At 34.2% G+C, this 22,606-nt stretch overlaps 1 protein-coding gene across 1 annotated transcript; it reads left to right on the forward strand.

The window, feature by feature from the left end:
- The first annotated feature begins 44 nt into the window (after positions 1-44).
- LOC102807219 (uncharacterized) lies at positions 45-19,252 on the forward strand. Its single transcript, XM_006815242.3, has 6 exons — positions 45-88; positions 7,382-7,567; positions 10,059-10,230; positions 14,340-14,585; positions 15,189-15,677; positions 17,014-19,252. Exons 3-6 carry the CDS (start codon positions 10,059-10,061, stop codon positions 17,592-17,594), a joined length of 1,488 nt encoding a protein of 495 aa, XP_006815305.3. The 5' UTR covers positions 45-88; positions 7,382-7,567; the 3' UTR covers positions 17,595-19,252.
- Positions 19,253-22,606: the final 3,354 nt, after the last annotated feature.

Raw genomic sequence — 22,606 nt, forward strand, 5'->3', positions numbered from 1 at the left:
CACACTCGTCTCTTTGTGTACGTTCTTGTAAAGAAGCGCCCTCTGTAGGCAGCATTCATGTAAACAATATGGCCGCGTTCTGGAGAAGGTAAGAGCGTTGTTTTTTCTCTTCTCAATATATGATCGTTTTAGGCACTTTGAAAGTTTTCACTGTTTGTCTACGGTCTCACATACTTGTTGTATACTGTCCAGACGTGTCTTGATCGTGTACTTTGTTTAAACTTCTCATCGAGTCTGAATTGTAGCGTCAGAATGAATTCCAATTTGGCAATTATTAATGATTCGGTTCATTCTTGAAACACAGCGTCCTTTTATCGCGATTGTTCATTTTATTAACAGTTGCAATCGTAGAATGCCGTATTGTTTTTCTGAGACAACCGAAATATCGAAGACTAAGAGTACAATCGTGACCGCTTTCACGAGCACAGTGGACGTTTGGTTAGGATAATTTGATTGTTGACCACTGAGGTCACATGTCCATGATGTGGGTTCGTAGATTACTAGTATTTATTTTCGCTATATGATGAATTGAACTTTCATCTCAGTAACCTGTGGTAATCAGAACACAGTGAGCCTATAAAATCTTTAAATTACACAAAGATAAATTAGGATAAGGCATTGTATGTGGTGAAGATCTTGTGTACACCGGAACGTATAATTATTAATAAATATCATCACAGAACACATTGGATGCTTGCAAAGCTTTGATTGCAGTACACAGAAATTAGCAAGATTATCATATTAAAATTCACATAATATATTTGTACACACTTTCCAAATAAGTAAGGATAATAAATTCTATTTTCAACTCGTCTGTTTGCATTATTATTTCTAGGAATGTAGTTTTGTCTTGCAATTTCATGATCATCTTGTATTTCGTGTCTATTTGTATTTTATTTTTATCACATATCTATTGCATTTTCTCATCTCATTTTCATATAAATCTCTGACTACAGTAATTGTTTTAAGCACAATGCTCAGATTCCAGAATGTGCATGTTGTGAAATATTGTACTATAATCTTTCTGAAGGAAAACATTGTATATTTCATTCTCAGTACATTTGCAAAAAACAATAAATGCTACATGTATAGTTAACGTAATTTACTTGGTTTGAATTTAGCATATTTCATTTTTATTTCATAAGAGTCGTAAAATCTAGGATACGCGAAGTGTCAATGACATTTTTGAAATTTTGTATAAAATCACGCAAATTTCCATCAGTGAAAGATTAATGATTTACAGTATGTATAAGCGCAATGAAAACAAGTCATGGCATGACATAGTCCCCACATTTTTAATGAAAGAGTATATTTGGGTGTGCAAATGTACATACATGTATCTGTACATTGTATGTCTTGTGATTGTTGTGTGCAATCTCTCATATTTTATTTTAACAGTTCAGGCATTTTTTGCAATGCAACAGATTTGAACAAAAATTTGAATACCTGAAATATGGTTCCTCAAAAGCTTCATAGTGTTGCTTTATTCATTGTGACGCAAATAAATGTGAATATCTGAAATACGTGTCTGATGTACATGTATGTGTGAAGTTTGAACTTAACTATTCTACATTATTGTGAGTTATTGTGTTCTATAAATGCGTTAACACTGCATAGTTCACGTATTTTTCAAAAAATGACATTACAATGAACATGGTTCACTCTCATATTTTCTGTAGCCTGTTTCGTAATTGTAAATAAAAAAATATTTTCCCATCACACACAAAAACTGTCCAGTCTAGAGAACATATTAATTCTTGTCAGTGCAATACTGATTGATGTAGACATTGGCTTGTTGAATGATAAATAAATAATATTTATATATTTGAAATAATAAATTGGAAAAAATGATCAAATATCAATTGGTCCAATATTAATTCGTGTGTGTGTGTTGCTTAAAAGTGACGACCATTTTTGGTGATTTTCAATAGACTATTAAAATTATTATTCAGCACATTGTGAATATTTCTTCACTTGTAATTGTTCTGTATTTGATTCACGGACATTTGAACTAATGTAGACCATTAAAGAAGGCTGACTAGGTCAATGTACTTAGAAATAATGCCTGTGCCATGCTGGTAGATTGCTTGCTTAGAAGCAATAATTCTAGCAGACTGTAGACAAGATGGATGCTACCAAGGCACTAGGAGGAGAAGAGACATGGTTTGCTTTCTTGTGATAACACGATTTGTGCGAGGTATGGGGAGCAGGACAATTTATCAGGGTACGAATTACTAATTCACCAGGATGTGACTGTTTCACAAAAATATTTGTTGGTAAAACAGTAAGCAGGAAATTAAACAAATGCCTGTCAACTTGCCATTTGAAATTGAGATGGTGATCACTCTTTTTGGTGTTTTGAAAACCGATTCCTGTCCTAAGCCCCGGAGTATTGGTTTCAAAAAAGAAAGTTTTCGACGTTGATGTCTGTTATTAATGAGACACAATAAACATGACCTTGAAATTATGGAAAGCATGAAAAGTCACTTGATGCTCGAAAATCCAAATAATTAATACATTTACTATGGTGTAAACCCAAACAAAGTACATCGCTTTTAAACTTGTTGCTATGACGATCGTCACTATGCATGATCGACTAGTTTCTTAAAACCAAAGGTCAATCAGTGATAGCGCCCTCAACCAGCCAACAAATCATTACATTTCTTTTTAATGATGTGCCTGGGGGGCACAGACTGGCACATTGCAACGAATTTTTTTTTTTCACATTTTTTTGCATAAATACAAATCATAAAACATAATACCGGTAATCTAAATTTGTTACTTGAAACTAAAATCATTTGATCAAGAATTTTCACAAACAATTTTTTTAAATACTACAAATGCTAAGATAAAACAAAACTACCCCAATCTTTGGAAATCACAAATTAGGAATGATAGCAAACTTAGGAAATCTGGCAAATTTAAAAAAAATTACGGCTATGAACCATACTTACTATACTATACTATATAAAATATAAAACTACTGTGGCCAAACTTTGGAACAGCAACCATGATTTGAATACTGAAAGACAGATACATGTATACACATTCCAAAACACCAATCATCAAGAGAATTTATAAACAGTATAATAGTAACCTTGGGAGATGAGTGGAGTGTACTAAATTTTATACCAAGACCTAATTTTTCCAAATTAATTTTCCATCACAAATTATTAAAAAGACTAATAAATTTATATATCTGATGCAGACTAGTGACCAAAGTACATTGCTCAATTGTGTACACTTTATGCACACTACTTTCAACAAACAAAATATGTAAACTTATCTTTTTTTAGGTCCGCTGAGCCTATGGGATGGGTTTCTGTCCTGCGTCTGTCACCCGTCTATTTGTCTTTCTGTGCACGACTTCTTCTCAAAAACCACCAAACTGTTTGACTCGATTTTTGGTGTTTGGATGCCTTGATGAGTCTAGATGGTAATTTGTTCATGAGAAGTCGATCTGCCAAAAATTATGCAATGTAGCCCCCCAAAACTCTAAAATTTCTTCTATGCTACTATGACACTAAGTGGTCTACAGTGCTGATATTGATATCAGTTTTGTTAATTTTTGCGAATATTTTAAAATGGTCATTTTTGGTCAAAAATGCTATTATCGACTTCTTCTCCAAAACTGATAGGCCGATTGCTCTCTAACCAGCATGGTATATACGTCGGGTGGACCTCTATCACATTTGTTCATTTTGTGTTGACATCTTTAATTCTCTATTTTTAGCAAATATTTTGTCATTTTTCATCAAAAATAGTACTTTTGACTTGTTCTTCAAAACCAGTAGTCCAAATTCTTTGATACTTGATACACTTCACCCAGTCACTAAAAGTGACCAAATTTATCAAAAATTTCAGAAATTCATGATTTTTTTTATTACCTTCTTCTTAAAGTGGAACTAAATAGAGCCTATTTTGATGTTTGTATTTATTAAGTTATGTATATTGATTATAGATTTGAAAAAAAAAAATGATTATCTTCAGAGTTATGATGATTTAAATATGAGAAACCACAAACCTGCGAAAGACTTCCGTTTGTGCCATCTTGCCATAAAAAAAACGCCCTCACGAGGTATAAACAGGTATGGTAACAAAGCATGATGACGAAATAGTATCTAATTAAATTTAAGCAACTTAGGGAGCCATAGTTGGCTGGACTGGTGAATTGACTTCTATGGTTGTTTCGACTTTTACGTTAATGTTATTTACAAGCATATCAACATACAAACATTATGGATGTGCGATTGATCGAGACAGGTATTTTGTTTTGTTTTTTGTCTAACTGTCTATCAAATGCTGTTTCCAGTACTGCACTGTGCGGCGTGCAAATTATTCAAAGTATGGATGCTGGAGTATGCAATCTTGTGTTTGTAGGTGGTGGTGGAAACATTTTCATAAGCCCGGAGGCATGAACACGTAAGAGAAAAGTAAGGGATCAGCTTATACTCAAGAACCAACTCAGAAAAGACGATTTTGTTTTGGGGTTAAACACTGTAACCATCTTGCTAACAACGAAAAATTATCCTTTTTATTGAAAAAAAATGCGTCATTGATTTCCACGACACTTACAATGAAGAAACAAACATGTTCATAAAAAACACACACATTTTATTACAATACGATTTACATACCGTCTGAATTTACGGTGTAATAATGGGTAGGGTCTGTGAGGAAACAGTGGACGAAGGCATTTATCATTCTCTTCGTTTTGGTATGTTATCGATCGTACGCAAACTCTCGACGCAAAGCAATTTTCCACCATGAGGTTTTCCAGCATGATTTGACCTGGAACAACTTCCTTTGACCTAACAGGTCATGTCTTTCATTAACCAATCAAAATGATGTGTCGTAATGATGACATTTTCCGATTATTGACGATGATTTTTTAACGCAATGCAGAAGTGAATTACTGCAATGTTAAAATGCGATTGCAACGAAAAAACAATGAATTTTTCCCTAAAAACTGGCGATTCGCAATTTCCGAAATATAAACGATGGTTAATAGTAACCGTGGGTAAACTGAGTGTGGAGGAAGAATTTAAACACCTTTCACGGTCGCCAACATGTCACATCGTTCAAACCCTAGGCCTTTCATGATAGTCTCAAAGTAAACCATGCCAAATAATCAGGTACACGACTTAACGATTTGGCTTTTCGAAAGCTACTACTCAAAGAAATATGGATTACTCCAGTATTGCAACATCGGGGTTCATCCTAAGTAAATGACAGCATAGAAAGGATGCGAAGCACGTTGTGTACGTTTGCCATGCACTCTGAAATTAATGGAGTTTTCTCATAAAAACTAAAAGCACAAACCAAACTACCATGCCAATCATGATTATTATGAAATGAAACACACCTTTTACACGCATATTTTAAAGAATATCGTCAACGCCCAGTAAAAACACTCTGGGCTTATAATCGTGAATGCTCTCAACTCGATGAATACCTAGTAAAAATATAGGGATGGGCTTCATACTTGGGAAGGGCTTCATACTTGGGAAGGGCTTATGATCGGGGAAGTACGGTACTTTAACGCAATTGGGCTTCCACTCTCAGAATACTGTGGTTCAAACGCATAAGACTCTAACCCAAGTTTTAAAAAGCACATTGTGCATATAAAAGTTGAGTTTATACTAGTAGTACACAATGCTTGGCAGCATGAACGGCTATGTACAATGGCGTACACGAATGCGATCAGATACTAAAACGTCATACAATGTAGCTTTGAAAAGTACCCGGATGTTAAATATGTTTGTTCGTTATTTATTCTCCTCCATGAATGGCCACCATGGTGTTTAATTGCAAGCACTTCGAATGCCTATCCAAGGTACAGTTATAATTAAAACAAAATTAAACCACTGCAATATTATTTCGAATACAGTTTAGAATATACACAACTATAAATTAAGGCCGCGTTTACGTTCGCTTTAATGCACTACAGTTGTTGGAAAATGAACAAAACTTGGGAAAAATATACAATGATGCCATATTGAAATTATATGCTCACAGAGAGATATGTAATGTTTCCCATTTGTTCTGTCAACTGTTTCTCATTCTCACATAGCACATGGGAGTTCTAAGTTTTCTTTAATTGGTCTATTATGATTGTAATGAAAACATAACCACTCAACATATTTAAATGTGTATAGACATGATTGATTTTGGTGGAAAATTATGCAAATGGCCTAATTTACATACCAATATGTAGGCTATTTTGGTGATATCTTGAGAACCATTTAATATGTTTTAATAAAACTTGGTGTATAGATGTGTTGGGGCAGTTTCCAGGTATATTTAGTTTTTGGTGGAAATTTATGCAAATTAGATAATTTGCATATCACCTAGTGAAATTCAAGCTTTTTGGGTGCTATTTCAAAAACCATTCAACATATTTCAACAAAACTTGGTATATACCGGTACATGTATTACAAATTCAGATAATTGCAAATATCATGTTATGTTATTCTCTCAACATGCTGGAGTTCTTTTTAAGCTCTTTTTTATTCTAATTTTATTGAATATTTCTGTTATTTTTGTAAAAAATTCCACTTTTAGCATTATGTTTTATTGTCTCACTCACTGCCTTTTGGGGTATTTGTCATATAAAGCACTAATCTTTTGTACAATAGTCGTTGAGCAACAGGCCATTGGCCTATTTTTTCATTTCATATTGATGTACTTGTTTTTTCATAAAATGTTATTGCTACACTGTGATAGAAACTTGTACATGTATGTCTAAAAATGCAATGAACTGTATTATATTTATTATTAGATTTCCATGATATTGCACAGACCTGATAAAGTTTACAGTCAATATCTGTGCATATTGTTAGTATGTTATAGTGTTATATACACTGCAAGAAAACACACAAAAAAATAAATGTAAATAATAACAATTTCTATCTCTACTCATGAATAAAGTACTCATTTTTTGGCAAAAACCATTGAGTGACAGGACAATATTTTTATATTCTGGTTCAATAAAACAAACATAAAAAATCAATCGGATAAAAAGAGATTATTCTCTCTATGTTTGGATTTGTCACTGTAATCTTGTGAACAATTCTGTCATCAATATCAATTTCATGCTATAATGCCATCTCTTGCCAGTCAGCGTCAAGAATGTCTCAGGCGGTATTCGATTCAAAGTACTCACATATGTTTATGCATTATAACATCGCTTTATAACTTCTATATGTACTTGTGTATTAACATTGTGATACAAAACAAGACTTCACACAAGTAAGCTACACATTCTTCCATAATTGTGAACCATATCGGGATACTAAAATTAATGTTTTGAAAACGACCACAAAATTGCTCTAGTGTAATGATGCTTTATTGATTGTGTAAACATCTGTTCTTGCTCTAGGATTGAATCTGATATGAACACATGTATGTGATACCTGACAATTTCAACGACTGAAAAACTTTGTTTTTATATGACTGGAGTCATGGAGAAGTAACAAGAAACAAGCTGTATGGTTTAGACAAATGTACTTCGTAGTATTTACTGACTTCATAACACCAAGTGGTCACTAAAAGCCAAATAGCAAAGGTAAGCAATGTCACTACTCTTCAAATGTAAAATTTACAGAATATCAGATATTGGACAAAATGCCAATGAACAATATCCTAGGAGAAATCCCAATACTAAAATTTCAGTTGTCAAATTTCTTCAACATTTGGGAAATTATGTCGTATATTTTTTCACACATATATTTAGACCACTTTTAAATAAATAGTTTTAAAAGTTTTAGAATACAAAATTCTGTTCAATTTTTCAACTGTTTGATTTTTTAGAGTTAGTTAGAATTAGAAATTTTAAAGAATAAAAAAAACAGCAGGATTCTTTGATCAGTTGAAAATATCAAAAGTCGATAAATTACAAAAATCTGCAAAAAATTATTAGTTTTACAATACTTTAATTATTTTGCCTGTATGTATGCATGTAATTAGCATATGGTTTACTGTAAAATACTTTATTTTAGCTGGAATTACCGGTAATTTTCGCTGAAAAGACTTTTTGAATGATTTGTAAGGAGTTGTATTTTTTATTGATTCTTGGTGAATTGAATGTAAAATATAGGAAAAAATGTATATTCGCTGGATTTTATTTTCACTGAATCATTCCTTCAGCGAAAATAGTGAAAATAAAGAATTTGACAGTACATAGTTTATGGTTTTACACTGCTAGAGAATTAAAAGCAAATGAACAGGTATGATGTCAACTGTAGATTGTCATTTTCATTTTAAATAATTGTATTGAGATTTTTTGTCTGTACCATCGCAAATCATGTCTATTAGGCAATCCCTACTGTTGTGCATGTGTCAATTTTTTGCCAGGTGATCATATTGTTAAGATATGCTAAAAATGATTTCACATTTTGCAAATACCATATTTTCTCTATTAGAAACACATTTCCATACAAGTGCACATAAGCCAAACATTGCAATAATTGTATGATTCATTGATCATTAAAATATTAACTTTCAGTGCATTTTGTCTCATATCTTCCATTTATGTGAATATATGTGCGACTAATAGAGCAAAAATAATAAATATCACACCCAGAAAAAGCTAAAAAAAAAAGGTGAAATCGTTTTTTATTTTTGCTAAAAAAAATACTAAAAGTAATTATCCTGGCATGACCCATTCCATAATTAACTTGGAGTCCAGGCATTTTCAAGACAAAAATGTTAGTGTGTAAAATGAATAATATAATAAATATCAAAGAACACCGAGGCAAAATCTTGTTGGACATGAAAGCAATTGCATTTTATGCCTTCATGAAGTTCAAGCCTTGCTTTTGACATTTCATTTTCGATTTCATTTTTTTGAATAATTGGTCAAATAACCTTAAAACTGACATACAATTATACTTTACTTAAAAGGTCTAATTGAATTCATATTCTGGCATTATTTTGTCATTACACCCATCAATAATCTCAGGTACCTCACAAATTTGCAAAGTGGGAAATCCAAGTTATCAATGAGCTCTCTTTAACATTAGTAAATTGTTATTTTTTTTCAAAATTTACTAAAATTGATGTGAAATTACAAAATCTAAATTATGATGTACAAAATCCCATTATTGTTTGCTGCTCCCAATTGATCACATTTACTAAAACTCAAATAATCAAGACGAGCCGACAACAAAATTAGAATGTTACCATGAAAATGCTATGGTATTTTTATTGGGTTTTATATAATAGGATTATGTTATAGGTATATATAATATTTTGTGATAAGTTAGGATTACACACACTATGTACATAGTGACAGCTTGCCTGTCTCCATCCATATTATTTAACTCCATACACAGCTGCCTCTCTTACTTTTCCAGCAATGTAGTTTTACCCTCTTGTATTTTATAAGCGCACACTTGTTAACACATGTCAGGAACACCGTTGTTTGCTATTCATTTTGGCTGTCTGTCAGGCTTAAAGATTAAAGGTTAAAGGTTTATTTTAAAAATGGCAACATACAGTCAGGGTTTGGGCTAGTGTCTCGGCAAGATGAGTCCCACTAACCAAATTTTAAGAAATTGAAATTTTAACCTGGATCACTTTATTAAAAATTGGACCCCAGCTTCAATGATTGGAGTCTGGGAAGTAAAATATGGGGTTAACGCAATCCCTGAATACAAACACTGCATTTTCAGTGATATATTTGTCAGACAAATTAAATACTTTTTACTTAATAAGCTTCAGAGAGAACTGTGAATTTATGTTTCAGTGAACATTTGAATGCCAACTTCAAACAATCAACGCAAGTCGGCTTGTTGACTGCTTAAAAAAAAAATTAAATTGTATTCGACTGTTTAGGTGACTTGAGGCACAAACCAAAATAATTTTTTTCATTTTTTACACTAATTTATTCATAAAAATGTAAATTTGATTTTACAAAATTTCAAATTACATAACTATAGTAAGATGTTTGACACAATCACTATATTGATGTATGATTACTGATAAATATTCTTGGTGCTGCTATGGTAACCATTCTCAAAGTACATCATAGATGACTTATTCGTTTATCTTTTCAGATGCATTTCTCAATTGTACAAGGAATAAAAGACTTGGAGAAACTACTTGTGTTTAGCGAAGATAGAAGAGCAACATGTCCACTATGTCCAGAGACAAAATACAAGCCTGTTAAATTGTTTCAGTTACGTAAGCATTTCCGCTCACATGAACGGAGTGGAGTTCGTTATGAAGGTATGTATGGCCATATGATCTCTCTATTCAATTTCAGATACTTAATCACTATTTTTCGTAAAATGCTATTCTAACTACTGTTAATTACTTAACTTTTGCTTGGAATTAATTTTCGCTATTGTCTCTGAAGGTATGATTCAGTGAAAAATAAAATCCAGTGAATATACTATTTTTCCTATATTTAGCTCCACTGTCGACTTTGTTGAGCGGAGCTTATCATATGAGTGATTGTCCGTCGTCGTCCGTGTTAATGTTTTACTTTTTCGACTTCTTCTTGAAAACTACAAGCCTGAATGCTTTGATACTTGGTGTATATGTACGTTGGGTAGACCTCTCTCAGATTTGTTCATTTCATGATCATATCTTCAATTCTCTAATTTTGGTGAATATTTTTGTAATTTTTGGTAAAAAGTGATATTTTCAACTTCTTGTTAAAAACCGCAAGTCCAATTGCTTTGATATTACATATATAGGTACTACATCAGGGTTCTCCACGAGGGGTTTTTACAGGGCGCCGCGCCCTGTTATCTGAAATTGGCGCCCTGTTTAAATTGTCAGCGCCCTGTTATATTTCCTGTGCGCCCTGCATGGTCCCACACAAAGAATTGTTTACAAAACAGGCCATCACTCATTGTCTTCCGAAGATGATTCATCGTGCTCAGGGTAACTGGTTCATTGTTTTAAGGTGCAACTGTTAAAATTCCGGTTTGTTATCGTAGCAGGTCACCGTGAGGTGATAACACCACCAAACAAAAAGTTACAAGTTTTTTCAACACGATTAAAAATGAACATGTGGCCCAGAAAAGTGCATTACCGTACCCATATTTTTACTGCCAGGGTGACGTCAAATATATAAAATCGTTATCGGTAAAACCATTCGTTAAACATAAGGTCTATGGTTAAAACCAAGTTCACGCCGTGACTAGGTAGCGGCAACATCGTCACCGCCGAGTGGAACAAAGGCAGCAACCGGGCTGCTATGCACTTGCATGATCGGTAAACGACCAGCGAAGCCGACGTACCATCAAAGACATTGCTGACCACCAAGAAGTCCACACGAATGCTAGCTTGAACATGTAAATGTTTACATTTAAATGTCACTATTTAAAGTTGAATTTTCTTTAAATCACGATTTAAAAACCCCGGTAAAACGGCCATGCTTTCAACTCGCATCATAAGTGGAAGAAATAAATTTACTTGTGTTCTTTTGGAACAAATATTCTGATTGGTTGTTTTTCGCGTCAATGCGTGGCTTTGGCCAATCAAAAGCATCGTTACATAGTATCAGGGTGCACACAGTAAAATGAACTGTTTCCGGGTCATAGCTGTTTTCAACGAAGCAGACATCAACAAACTTTCGATTCGAATGAAAATTATTCTTTTAAATATGTATTTTGTTTTTTTTACCTAATTCTATTATTTTTGATAGTAACTGTTAACTGCAGATCGAAAATCTTCTATTGTGTACATTTTATTTCGTTTGATCACCTTGGTTTTTGATGCAATTCATGCAAGTTTTTTAATGAACCAATTACGAACGTTTGTGCGACATATATTTTATTTTGCTTCTTCCAAATAAATATAAATCATTAATATAAATTTTTGCTAATAATTAAATAAAGCATGTATGTATCTATTTGGGAAAATAAATTAACAAACTTGTTACGTTTTTTTCTGGACGCGATCATTACTGGTAAACAACTGATGTCGCCGCTTGAGGATTCGTGCAGCTAAAATCAGCTGATTGTATGTGCTGACGTTTACTTAATAATAGCTCTTCAAAATTCCTATTCATTTTGTAATAATAAATATATATTATGCATATGTAATAATATGTAGATTAATAGATTTTTTTGGTTTCCATTTTTCAACATCCTTGCCAATGATGCACGTTACAAATGTGCCACGTCCACTTCACATTGGCGCGCCCTGTTTAATTTTCAAACCGTGGAGAACCCTGTACATGTGGACCTCTCTCAGATTTATTCATTTTGTAATGATATCTTTAATTCTCTAATTTTCGTGAATATTTTTGTCATTTTTGGTAAAAAGTGATATTTTCTTCTTGTTAAAAAATACAATCATTTATGGTGAAAAATGATATTTTTGAATTCTTGTTGAAAACAGCAAGTCCCATTGCATTGATACTATGCATATTGTTCATTTTCTAATGATATCTTCTGTTCTTTAATTGAAATGTGCATTGCTAACAGCGGAGCTATCTCAGTCGAGAGGCTGCTTGTTTACATTCAACTTGCCAAAAATAAGTGAAAATAAATTCTATACAAAACACCCAAAAAGTCTTTTCAGCGAAAATTAAATCCAGCTAAAATAAAGTATTTTACAGTATACCGGTATACATTTACCGCAATCTGATTATAATCTGATGTAGTGTACGGGCTTTAATTATTTTGGCTATAAACTTATTTTAATTTTATTTTTTATTACTATTGTTATTAATGCCCTTTAATTAATTAATTTTATTATTTTACTTTGATTTTGATTTTGTGATTTTTTTTAATTCCGCCCTACCTACATCTGATACGACGCCTATGTCAGTCCCGTTCAAATCTCGCGTAAGTAACAGCCAATCACATATTTTTATTTACAAAAGAAATTCCACAGCATTTTACAATTTTTGTCATTACATTGAAAATTTTTTTCCAGCAAATGTGTACACTTCCAGATACATCTTCGCCAGCCAAGGTTCGTTCATTCAGTCATCGCTTCAATTTTACATCACTGAGCATAATTATCTAGAATGGAAGCAAAAAAATAAATAAATCGTAATGATTAGAACACTGTAAACAGCTATAGTAAACAATGCAAACTGATTTTAAATTGTATAACGGTTACCAGCCCACGGCATCGACGCAGAAAATTGGAGCAAACAAATATTTCCTGATCAATTGCGATGTGTTCCAATAAAAAAATATTTTATTCCAGTCCAAATCAGCTCAATTACTTTAATAAAGAGTTATTGTATAATGTACAAAATGATGATACAATTTGATGAATATTTACAGCTACGGTTTCAATACCGTAGACGATGTTGGCCCGATCGTCAACAAAACATCACCCGTCTCCAGGGCAGGCGACTGGAAAAAGACACTGGTGTTCGGTCGAAACGTTGGAAACAAAATCGTCACTCCCAGAATAACTATGCAAAATAACGATCTAAAGTCGAACCATTCGAGCCACAATATTAACATAAAATGACTTTCGTTGCATTTGACAATGATAAACTTACCGAAAAGCCGTGTTATTCTCGGTCGCTAACGTCGGTATAATCCGCCATTTTATTTGAGTGTGTTTGCCGCCCGGAGACGTCATCATGTGCGCTATAGAAGGAGGTCTGTGATTCGTTGACTAAAATCGTCGATAGTGGGTCTCGTTGAAATCTTGTTACATAGGCATCGGGTCAGATGTAGGTAGGGCGGAATTAAAAAAAAACACAAAATCAAAATCAAAGTAAAAAAATAGAATAAAAGGGCATTAATAACAAAAGTAATAAAAAATAAAATTAAAATAAGTTTATAGCCAAATTAATTAAAGCCTGTACACTACATCAGATTTTAATCAGATTGATATTTACCGGTAAGTGTAATTGTAATACCACTAATCAACATTGTTTACAAAGGATCCAGGAAACCTGCACAATTAGGAGAAAACCTGACCTTCCCCTTTCAGCAATTTTCAACTATAAATGTAATACATTGGCATTGAATGTTATGAGTTTGTATATTTAGTCCCTGTTGCGGACAAAATCTCAAATCGGAGACTATTAATTTGGAGTCCGTCTGTCCGAGGTCATATCTCAGACACTTAAATAAAAACAAGATATGATCACTGTAAATCATTAAAAATTTACTGGTGATTCATATTTAAAGTGGTTAGGAAGAAAGAAAACATATGCAGAATATTAAAGATTGTTTGAAATAAGAAAAAAAAAATAGCAAACTTTCAATTCAATTCAATTTCGCGAGGAAAAACTGCTTGCATACAAACACCTCAGACTTTCCCCTGGGTAATCTGTACAACTGTCAAAAATGTTAGCATGATCTTTAGCAGGCCCTTGATGTTGACAATGATACTTTTAATTTATTCAGGTTTCCTAGTGCTGGGATGCCACCATGATTGCAAAGGCAACCAAGATCACCATTCTCACTACCATTGTGTCACATGTGACAAAATACTTGCCAGGAGAGCAACTTTTGAGCATCACATCCGACACTGCTCTCGTATCAAGTTTGTAAGTGTGGACAATTACCGACCATGGTCGGAGCAGCAGCAGCAGCAGCATACCAGTGACATGCTTAGTATGTCAGATAGAATAGTACCAACAAAAATGGAAGGTGAGGATTGCATTTATTTGTATGTCAATTACGCACTAGATGTTCCATGTTCTGATATGTCATCCTGTTTTGATCCAATTCATCCAATTCAATTCAATACCAACAATAAACTTGCATACAGTGTCTTGTTTATTTTTTGGGTGTTTTTCCAGTGGAATAAAATATCATGGGAGTGTACGAATGGTGAAAGCCATCTTGTTCATTTAGCGGTAACCCGACTTTTGCCATTTATACACTTGGATATTTAATATTATTGAAAAAACACGAAAACAAATAAATACAAAAATAAACAAGAGACTGTATGCAAGTCTATACCAACAACAAAATGTTGATTTATGATTAAAGCACCATCTAAAACAAAAAACAAACTGAATGAAGACACTTCATAGGTAAATTGCAAACAAAAAATGATGTGTGAGGTGCAGGCTTCAAACTGACATGCGAGAAGCATAATTTTATTTGGTGTATAAAGACCTGTCTATAAATGACATTTGTCCAAAGTACCAGGGTGGTGCACCAATTTGTCTGTATTATGTGCGATATATGCAATATAATTAGTTTGCATATATGTAAGAATAATTTGTGACTGTCTATCTCTTGTAGCTTTTGATCCAGGAAGTATGCCATTCCATCTATCCAATCATACATTGCAGCAGTCTGCAATCAACAACATCCAACAGTCTGTGTACCCTCTAGAAGCTAGCATAGCATTACCACAGTCAAATAACATGATGTCACAATCCAACCAAGGTATTGTAGCTATCCAGTCCACCCATGTCAGTACTGTTGCCGCTATGTCCACACAAGGTACTAATGTTGCAGGTCAGGTTGATGGTGTAGCTATGCCGTCTACGCTTGGCAGCCACTCAACACCTCGGTCTGTGCATGGAAATCCTGGAATTGGTGGATCATCACATGGTAGTATTTCAAAATCTACTCAGTCAACACACGGCCATGGTGGGTCCAGTATGATGACACAGTCGAGGCATGTCTCTGATGTCAACAGAATTCAATCACATGTAGCAAAAGAGAGTGGTCCATCAACGAAAACAGTTCGTGTTAACGGTACAAATAGTCAGTCAACACCGAGTGGTAAGTACACAGCAATAAATAAACAATTTCATTCTCACTTTACAAAATCATAAAATATGTTCAAATGGGGCTGTTTTGACTAAAACATATTATATATTAAAAGTAGATATTCTGTATTTCTTGTACATTTCATTTTGAAAGTACTGGAGGGGCTTTTTCTTAGCGAACATATATACAATGTAGCTAACCTTCAATGACAAACAAAGCCATCTCTTTCTACAAATTCCTAATCACAACATTTGATAGTGTATATCTTGGTCAATGAATGGTACCTCACGGATTTGAAAAGTTGAAATGTAACACAGGCATGTACGTCTCAGTGATTATCTCTAGTTTTTGAGAAGATCTAACTTCAGACATCCCATTATTAACATATACAAAACCCATAACATAACATAAAATAAATAGGTGCCAAAATATACGCAGCTTCAAGACTAAAGTTGATAAAATTGTCTTAGTATGAGAAAGATTTGTAATTTTTGAAGGGTACCACGGTAAACTTATAGCATTAAACAAGTTTTGCCGTATAGCCCTATCAGTCGGTTTCCATGGGAGAATGAGAGTCAGATTGCCAGCTTGCACCGTATAGCCCTATCAGTCGGTTTCCATGGGAGAATGAGAGTCAGATTTCCAGCTTGCACCGTATAGCCCTATCAGTCGGTTTCCATGGGAGAATGAGAGTCAGATTTCCAGCTTGCACCGTATAGCCCTATCAGTCGGTTTCCATGGGAGAATGAGAGTCAGATTTCCAGCTTGCACAAATTATTTGATGCTTTCTCTAGTTCCAAGCATTCTGATGAGCTATCGAACTGCGAATCAACCCCCCCCCCCCCCACGCTGACAACATTGAAATGTTTTTACACCGTAGTACAGAGGTTTCTAGGGTAACAGTGGAACTCAAAACTTGTGTATTGCCTGTGGTGTCTCAAATCCTACATAATCAAGAGTTATTCTATACTAATACTGTAAAGGAGTTAATTATTCGCTGGGTTTTAATTTTGCGTATTTCACTGACTGGAAAATGTGCTAAATTAAAACCCAGTGAATATGTAAAATTGAGCATAAAACACATTATCTAAATGATAAAACCGTGAATATAAAACCCACTGAATATGCCTGAAATGATAAATAAGCAGAATTTAAACCCAGTGAAAATTAGTCATTTTACAGTATATTATAAAGTGTGCCCTCATCGTGTTTTACTTATTCTAGACATAGAAGAGATAGAGGGCGCTAATCTAATACAACATACTATCCTGGTTGTTTTGTTTCCACTGGCAGAACAGTATGTGTGTTTCATTTACACATTCATGACATACTCTATTCTATCCAATAGGTGATGATTCCTCGTACGTAACCGTGTATCTCTCTGAAGTTCATTCTTATGGTCAAAGTGATACCTCCCCGGATTCGGGACAACGAGAACAACAAATAAAACCCGTAACAAACGAAGAGCAAGGTTTCCCAGAATTTGTCACTTACCCACAAAGTGACAGTTCCCCAGAAATGGTCATACAGCGGACGCGACAGATAACTGATGAGGAACGCGGCTACTCAGTGAGCGAGGATGGGACAAGCTCGCATCAACCGGAATCTGACAACAAATGTATGTGCAAAACGTGCGGAGATGTGCATGATGCCAGCAAGCGTGTTGAAATGCTTGAAGGACATGTTGAAGGCTCATTTTCGTTTGCTTGGTGTCTTGATCTATGTGTCAACCATGCCAGTATTAATAGTAACAATTTGATTAACCCAAATTATCGTATTCAGATCAACTGTACATGCATTGATTGCTCTCACATCAGGAAAGTACAAGAACTACTTCTTTCTAAAAACATGCGTGATAGCTTTAACGTTTATAAGAGGCATTGGGCAATGAAACGCCCTAGAAACACACAACAATGCTTGGATATGTGATCGGACTTGTATAACTAGTACATTTGTCAATGCACGTTATGATACCGGTCGTGTTGAACGAGAAGAAGTATTTTCCCAGTCAAGGTTTTCGATTTTAGTAAATACTTAACTTTTTTTTAGTAAAAGACTACTTTTAACGTGTGTTTTACAAACTAAGAATTGTTGATATTTAGTTGTCCCTGTATGTAATGCATCTTCAAGTAATAATACTGATGTGTAAATATTGAACTTGAACCCTTAATTGAGTCACAGAGTATGGTAGCCTATGTGTGTACGTCATTTAAGTGTGCAATATATGGCATGGTAAATACAGCATTACAGTTGTCTTCTCTAAAACTTTTAGGTTTACACATAGTAGCCACTATTCTTGGAAATCAAAATAACTGCATGTACCGTATTTGCTCTATTAGTAGTGCATGGACTTAATTAAGTTACAGAGATGTTTCCATGGTCAAAATAAGTATTATTATGATGATTCAGTATACAAAAATTGTTGTCTTATAGGCAGTGTGATTATCAATGTACTTTTCATAGAACAAATGTGGTATATTTGTCATGACTTGTGAGCATTTGGCCAGAGACAACACTTCATTAACAGAGGAGCTAGATTGTACAACTATATGGATATGTGATGTTAAATTGACTGCAGTAGTGTTTGATAACTTATTCTAATCTACGTGACATGCTGAATATTAACACTATAGCTCTCAATTATAACCGCTCTTCACCAAGCAGACTTTCTTTATGAACTTTACTAAATCTCCATGAATGTTATTGATCAACGGCCTTATTTGCTATGTTTGAATTGCCGTTGTAGGCATTATTAAGGACATGTTCATTAGCATAATGCTATTGTCAGAGTTCAGTACCATGCATGCATGACATTTGTAGGATCTGGTTGTCAGTTTCTTTCAAAACATGTCAATTACCATTACTGTGTGTCTTTAACTATGTGTGCGCCAAGGTTAAGTCTAAAGTGTGTAATTTACATATGATCTGGATGAAACACTATATTTGTGTTAGAAACTACGAGGCAACTGCAATATATGATATTATTCATATAGAAATCCATTTCGTAAGTTGGGAGCCTTAGCTCTTCGGGGGAGAGGTCTTTCATGTTAGCTCGGAACGAGGCTTCTAGTTCCTATACTTGTGCATACAGCAAGAACAGCAAGCCACTTTCTGGGTTCAGTGGAAAAGCCTCTCCCACATAAAACTGTGAGGACTCTTGGCTCTCGTTTGTTGTTATATTGCCTAAAAATGTATATACGGTAGCATCTCAAACAAGCTAAGGAGGGATGAATTTTTTTTTTCATTCATTTCTTATTTCAGTATATTGTTGATTTCAATAATTTTTTCTTGTTTTTTACTTCAGAAATTGCTAAAAGTAAACTTTCAAAGCCATATTTTAGTTAATTTTATTCCACTGTAAGATGCATGTAATGTAGTAACATACGGTGCAGTTTTTATAAACCACTGTAAGATGCATGTAATGTAGTAAGATACGGTGCAGTTTTTATAAACCAGTTACAGGATTTATTACACAAGTCTTAATTTCTTAGAAGCTTTGAAAAAGTGTAAAATATTAAATATATTTTGACGAGGACTTGAAAATGTCTGGAAAAAGAAATAGTCATTAAAATTGTATCTATGACTAATTTGTGCTAATTGTCAGACTTGATTATGAACTTTCAGTATCAACTTCAACTTTGAATAATGAGTGTATCTTGATTGCTTTTTCAAAGTGATTTTTGGGCAAGGCTTGGAAAATTATGGGTAAAGTATGACATGATATCCACTGTTGTCAGAAATTGAGAAAATGATTCTATTTATAATTTCAAAAGTTAAACTTCAAATTGACTGAACGTTTAGAAAGTCCCATACATGTACCAGTGCCAAACATGCATATAAAATAGTTGTCATAGCTTAAGGTAGCGAGAAGGGAAATTTTCACTTTTTTCTTGATTTTTCAAAAATATGAGAAAATAATCACAAAAGATAAAATATTTTTGAGATATAGTCTTGCCACATTAGCATTATGCTCACGTTGATACAAACCTATATCAGAATTAGTTGTGATACAAACCTATATCAGAATTAGTCGTGATACAAACCTATATCAGAATTAGTCGTGATACAAACCTATATCAGAATTAGTCGTGATACAAACCTATATCAGAATTAGTCGTGATATAAACCTATAGCAGAATTAGTTGTGATATAAACCTATATTAGAATTAGTCATGATATAAACCTATATCAGAATTAGTCATGATATAAACCTATATTAGAATTAGTTACCATATAAACCTATATCAGAATTAGTTACCATATAAACCTATATCAGAATTAGTCATGATATAAACCTATATCAGAATTAGTTGTGATATAAACCTATATCAGAATTAGTTGTGATATAAACCTATATTAGAATTAGTCATGATATAAACCTATATTAGAATTAGTTGTGATATAAACCTATATTAGAATTAGTTGTGATATAAACCTATATCAGAATTAGTTGTGATATAAACCTATATTAGAATTAGTTGTGATATAAACCTATATCAGAATTAGTCATGATATAAACCTATATCAGAATTAGTCGTGATATAAACCTACATTAGAATTAGTCTGGATTATCTGCTCTATGAAACACGCATCATAAAAAGTGAAACTATATCAGATATTCATAATATGTCTATAAAAAGATGAGAAATGTGATGATCCAAGACTGTGATTATCAGATTTCAAAGTCCCTTAATTATCTTTATATCTTCATTAGTCATACGGCCCCCTCGAAAAAAATGGTGGGGGTGTCGCCACTCCAAAATCAAGCTGAAACCCTTTGTGCCAGAAAAAATTTCCCCTCAAAATGCAGGAAATAGCGTTTCAGAGGGTCTATATTTCAAAATGTTTGAGGAGCACGCCCCGGAACCCCATGTACGGTCGCGGCTTTGGCGCAAGGTTGGTTAGCAGACCCCCCCCCCCCCCCAATGCCTCTGTAACATGGTCATTGACTCACTTGCTACCATTTCCAGTCTACAGTGGATGTCAACAAAGTTGACCACAAAACCATCGTAATTTTCCTATAACATTGCCATGCAGCGGCGATTGCTTTTACTGTCTTGTCACTCGTGAGAAAGTACATACTTAAATCGATGTTCTACAGTAGTTATTGGACTTCACGTTAAGTCGTGACTGTAATTGGCTGAAAAAAATGCTGTGGATGGTTACCCTTGGTTAAATTTGATTTGACAAAAAATCGTCGGGTAGGTGAAAATCTGTACTTTCGGGGTTGGTAGGGTTCGTTAAACACAATTTTGTGAATTCGCGATATTCGTGAAGGCGCACATTAATCAGGCCTTCTCGATATCGCTGGAGATCGCAATGTTATTAATACGGAACCGAAGTAGAATTCAATAGCAGAGGCCCAGTTTGACTTCCTACAACTACAGTCGTATACCACACGTATCGGTGTTGTGAGTGAATCCGTTTTTACCGAGCGATGAGGTAGATAATGACCACAATTAACATCACCATCAACCACATCTTCAATAAAATCACGTGTCGGTTGATAATCTACGTACCATGGAGCGGATACGTTTATCACTAATTCGATAATTTGTTGGCAATGGTCAGATTTCCATGGTGATATATTCCATTCTCACTTCGTACGATTCAAAATCATAATCTTTAACACATTTCCCACTTCCCACATCCTTAATACCGATTGTTTGATTTCATTCCATCATTGTGCCAGTCTTATTATATGGTAGTGAAATCTGGGGATATGAGAACGTTCCTCAAATTGAACAAGTTCAGAATCAATTTTGTAAATTTCTACTAACTCAAGCGATTTACCAGCTGTTGGCGAATGTGGTCAATTATAATTACTAATGGGTGTAAATAGATATCCTCATAAATGTTATTTAATGTTAAAAAGATTATCCGACAAACGTGTTATAACGTCGGTAAGTTGGGCTTTAAATGTAAAAGTGTTGCTATTTCGCTTTGGATTCGGCCATGTATGGCTGAACCTAGGTGTTGGGTAAAAAACTTGTATTTCTTTCACAGTTCACACAAAGAATTAAAGATTGTGCGCTCGACGACACTGAATACTATGTTGAACGAAATCAACTTTATGTTGAAGACGAATATCATTTTATAGCTATTTGCCATCGTTATCAACGTATTAGAGCAGAATTTTTGCTAATAAATTATGTCAATTTAAACCAGTTAGCTAGTTATGTTTATTTTGCCATGAAAAGCAGAACTTGAATGATTTTTATTGTTACCATTGTTAAGTGAAATGAGTTGTACTCTTTGGGCCAATGGGGTTTTGCTTCGCAATAAACAAACATGATTGTATCCAGTTTCCAATAATCCTGAAGTTTCGTTTCTTCCTCACGTGTAGTTGTAGCAAAATGCAAAATAGTAGTATTGATATTTGAACCTTCCTTTCCAGTCCCGAAAGCAAATACCGACATCTGTAGGTCCCAGTCCCCGGATGACGTGGTCTTCGATAAAATCCAAATATAGTCTGCTCCAATTAACACTGAAATTTGGAATGATTCAGCTTTGGAGACCAGGTGCGCCAGTTTCAGTTCACGTAAGTGGGGCAAGTTTATTAAATTCGATAGATGTGTACATGTTTCAAGAACTATTGGAGCGCTAATGGTGCGAACTCCAAAGAGATTTACGAAGACTATCTCGGTATTTATCGGTTTGGGTAACTCGCACAATTACTTCTATATACGCAGAGGTAATATGAAGTTCTTGGCCGTATCGTTTACGTAAAAGTTCGAGCGCATGCATATAATTATCAGTAACTGCAATCCTTAAATCGTTAGCGCGACTTCACCGGATAGTTTGGCGCGAAGATATTGGAACTTCTGAACCGCACCAAGATGTATATTGTTGTCCACAGCGGCGACAAAAGCGTCTTCAAAACTTTTCTATTTTATAACATCTCCGATGAACATCGGAAGTTCGAGTTTCGGTAGGGTAAC

Source organism: Saccoglossus kowalevskii, chromosome 11 (assembly GCF_978046115.1).
Source record: "Saccoglossus kowalevskii chromosome 11, keSacKowa6.1, whole genome shotgun sequence".
In the NCBI taxonomy this organism is placed as follows: Eukaryota; Metazoa; Hemichordata; class Enteropneusta; family Harrimaniidae; genus Saccoglossus; species Saccoglossus kowalevskii.

What these genes read in the sequence shown, in the direction of transcription:
- LOC102807219 (XM_006815242.3), top strand. Translation starts at nt 10,059, where the DNA reads ATGCATTTCTCAATTGTACAAGGAATAAAAGACTTGGAGAAACTACTT. An exon ending in AGTACCAACAAAAATGGAAG is followed by an intron (nt 14,586 to 15,188) that starts GTGAGGATTGCA and finishes TATCTCTTGTAG; the next exon opens with CTTTTGATCCAGGAAGTATG. An exon ending in TAGTCAGTCAACACCGAGTG is followed by an intron (nt 15,678 to 17,013) that starts GTAAGTACACAG and finishes TCTATCCAATAG; the next exon opens with GTGATGATTCCTCGTACGTA.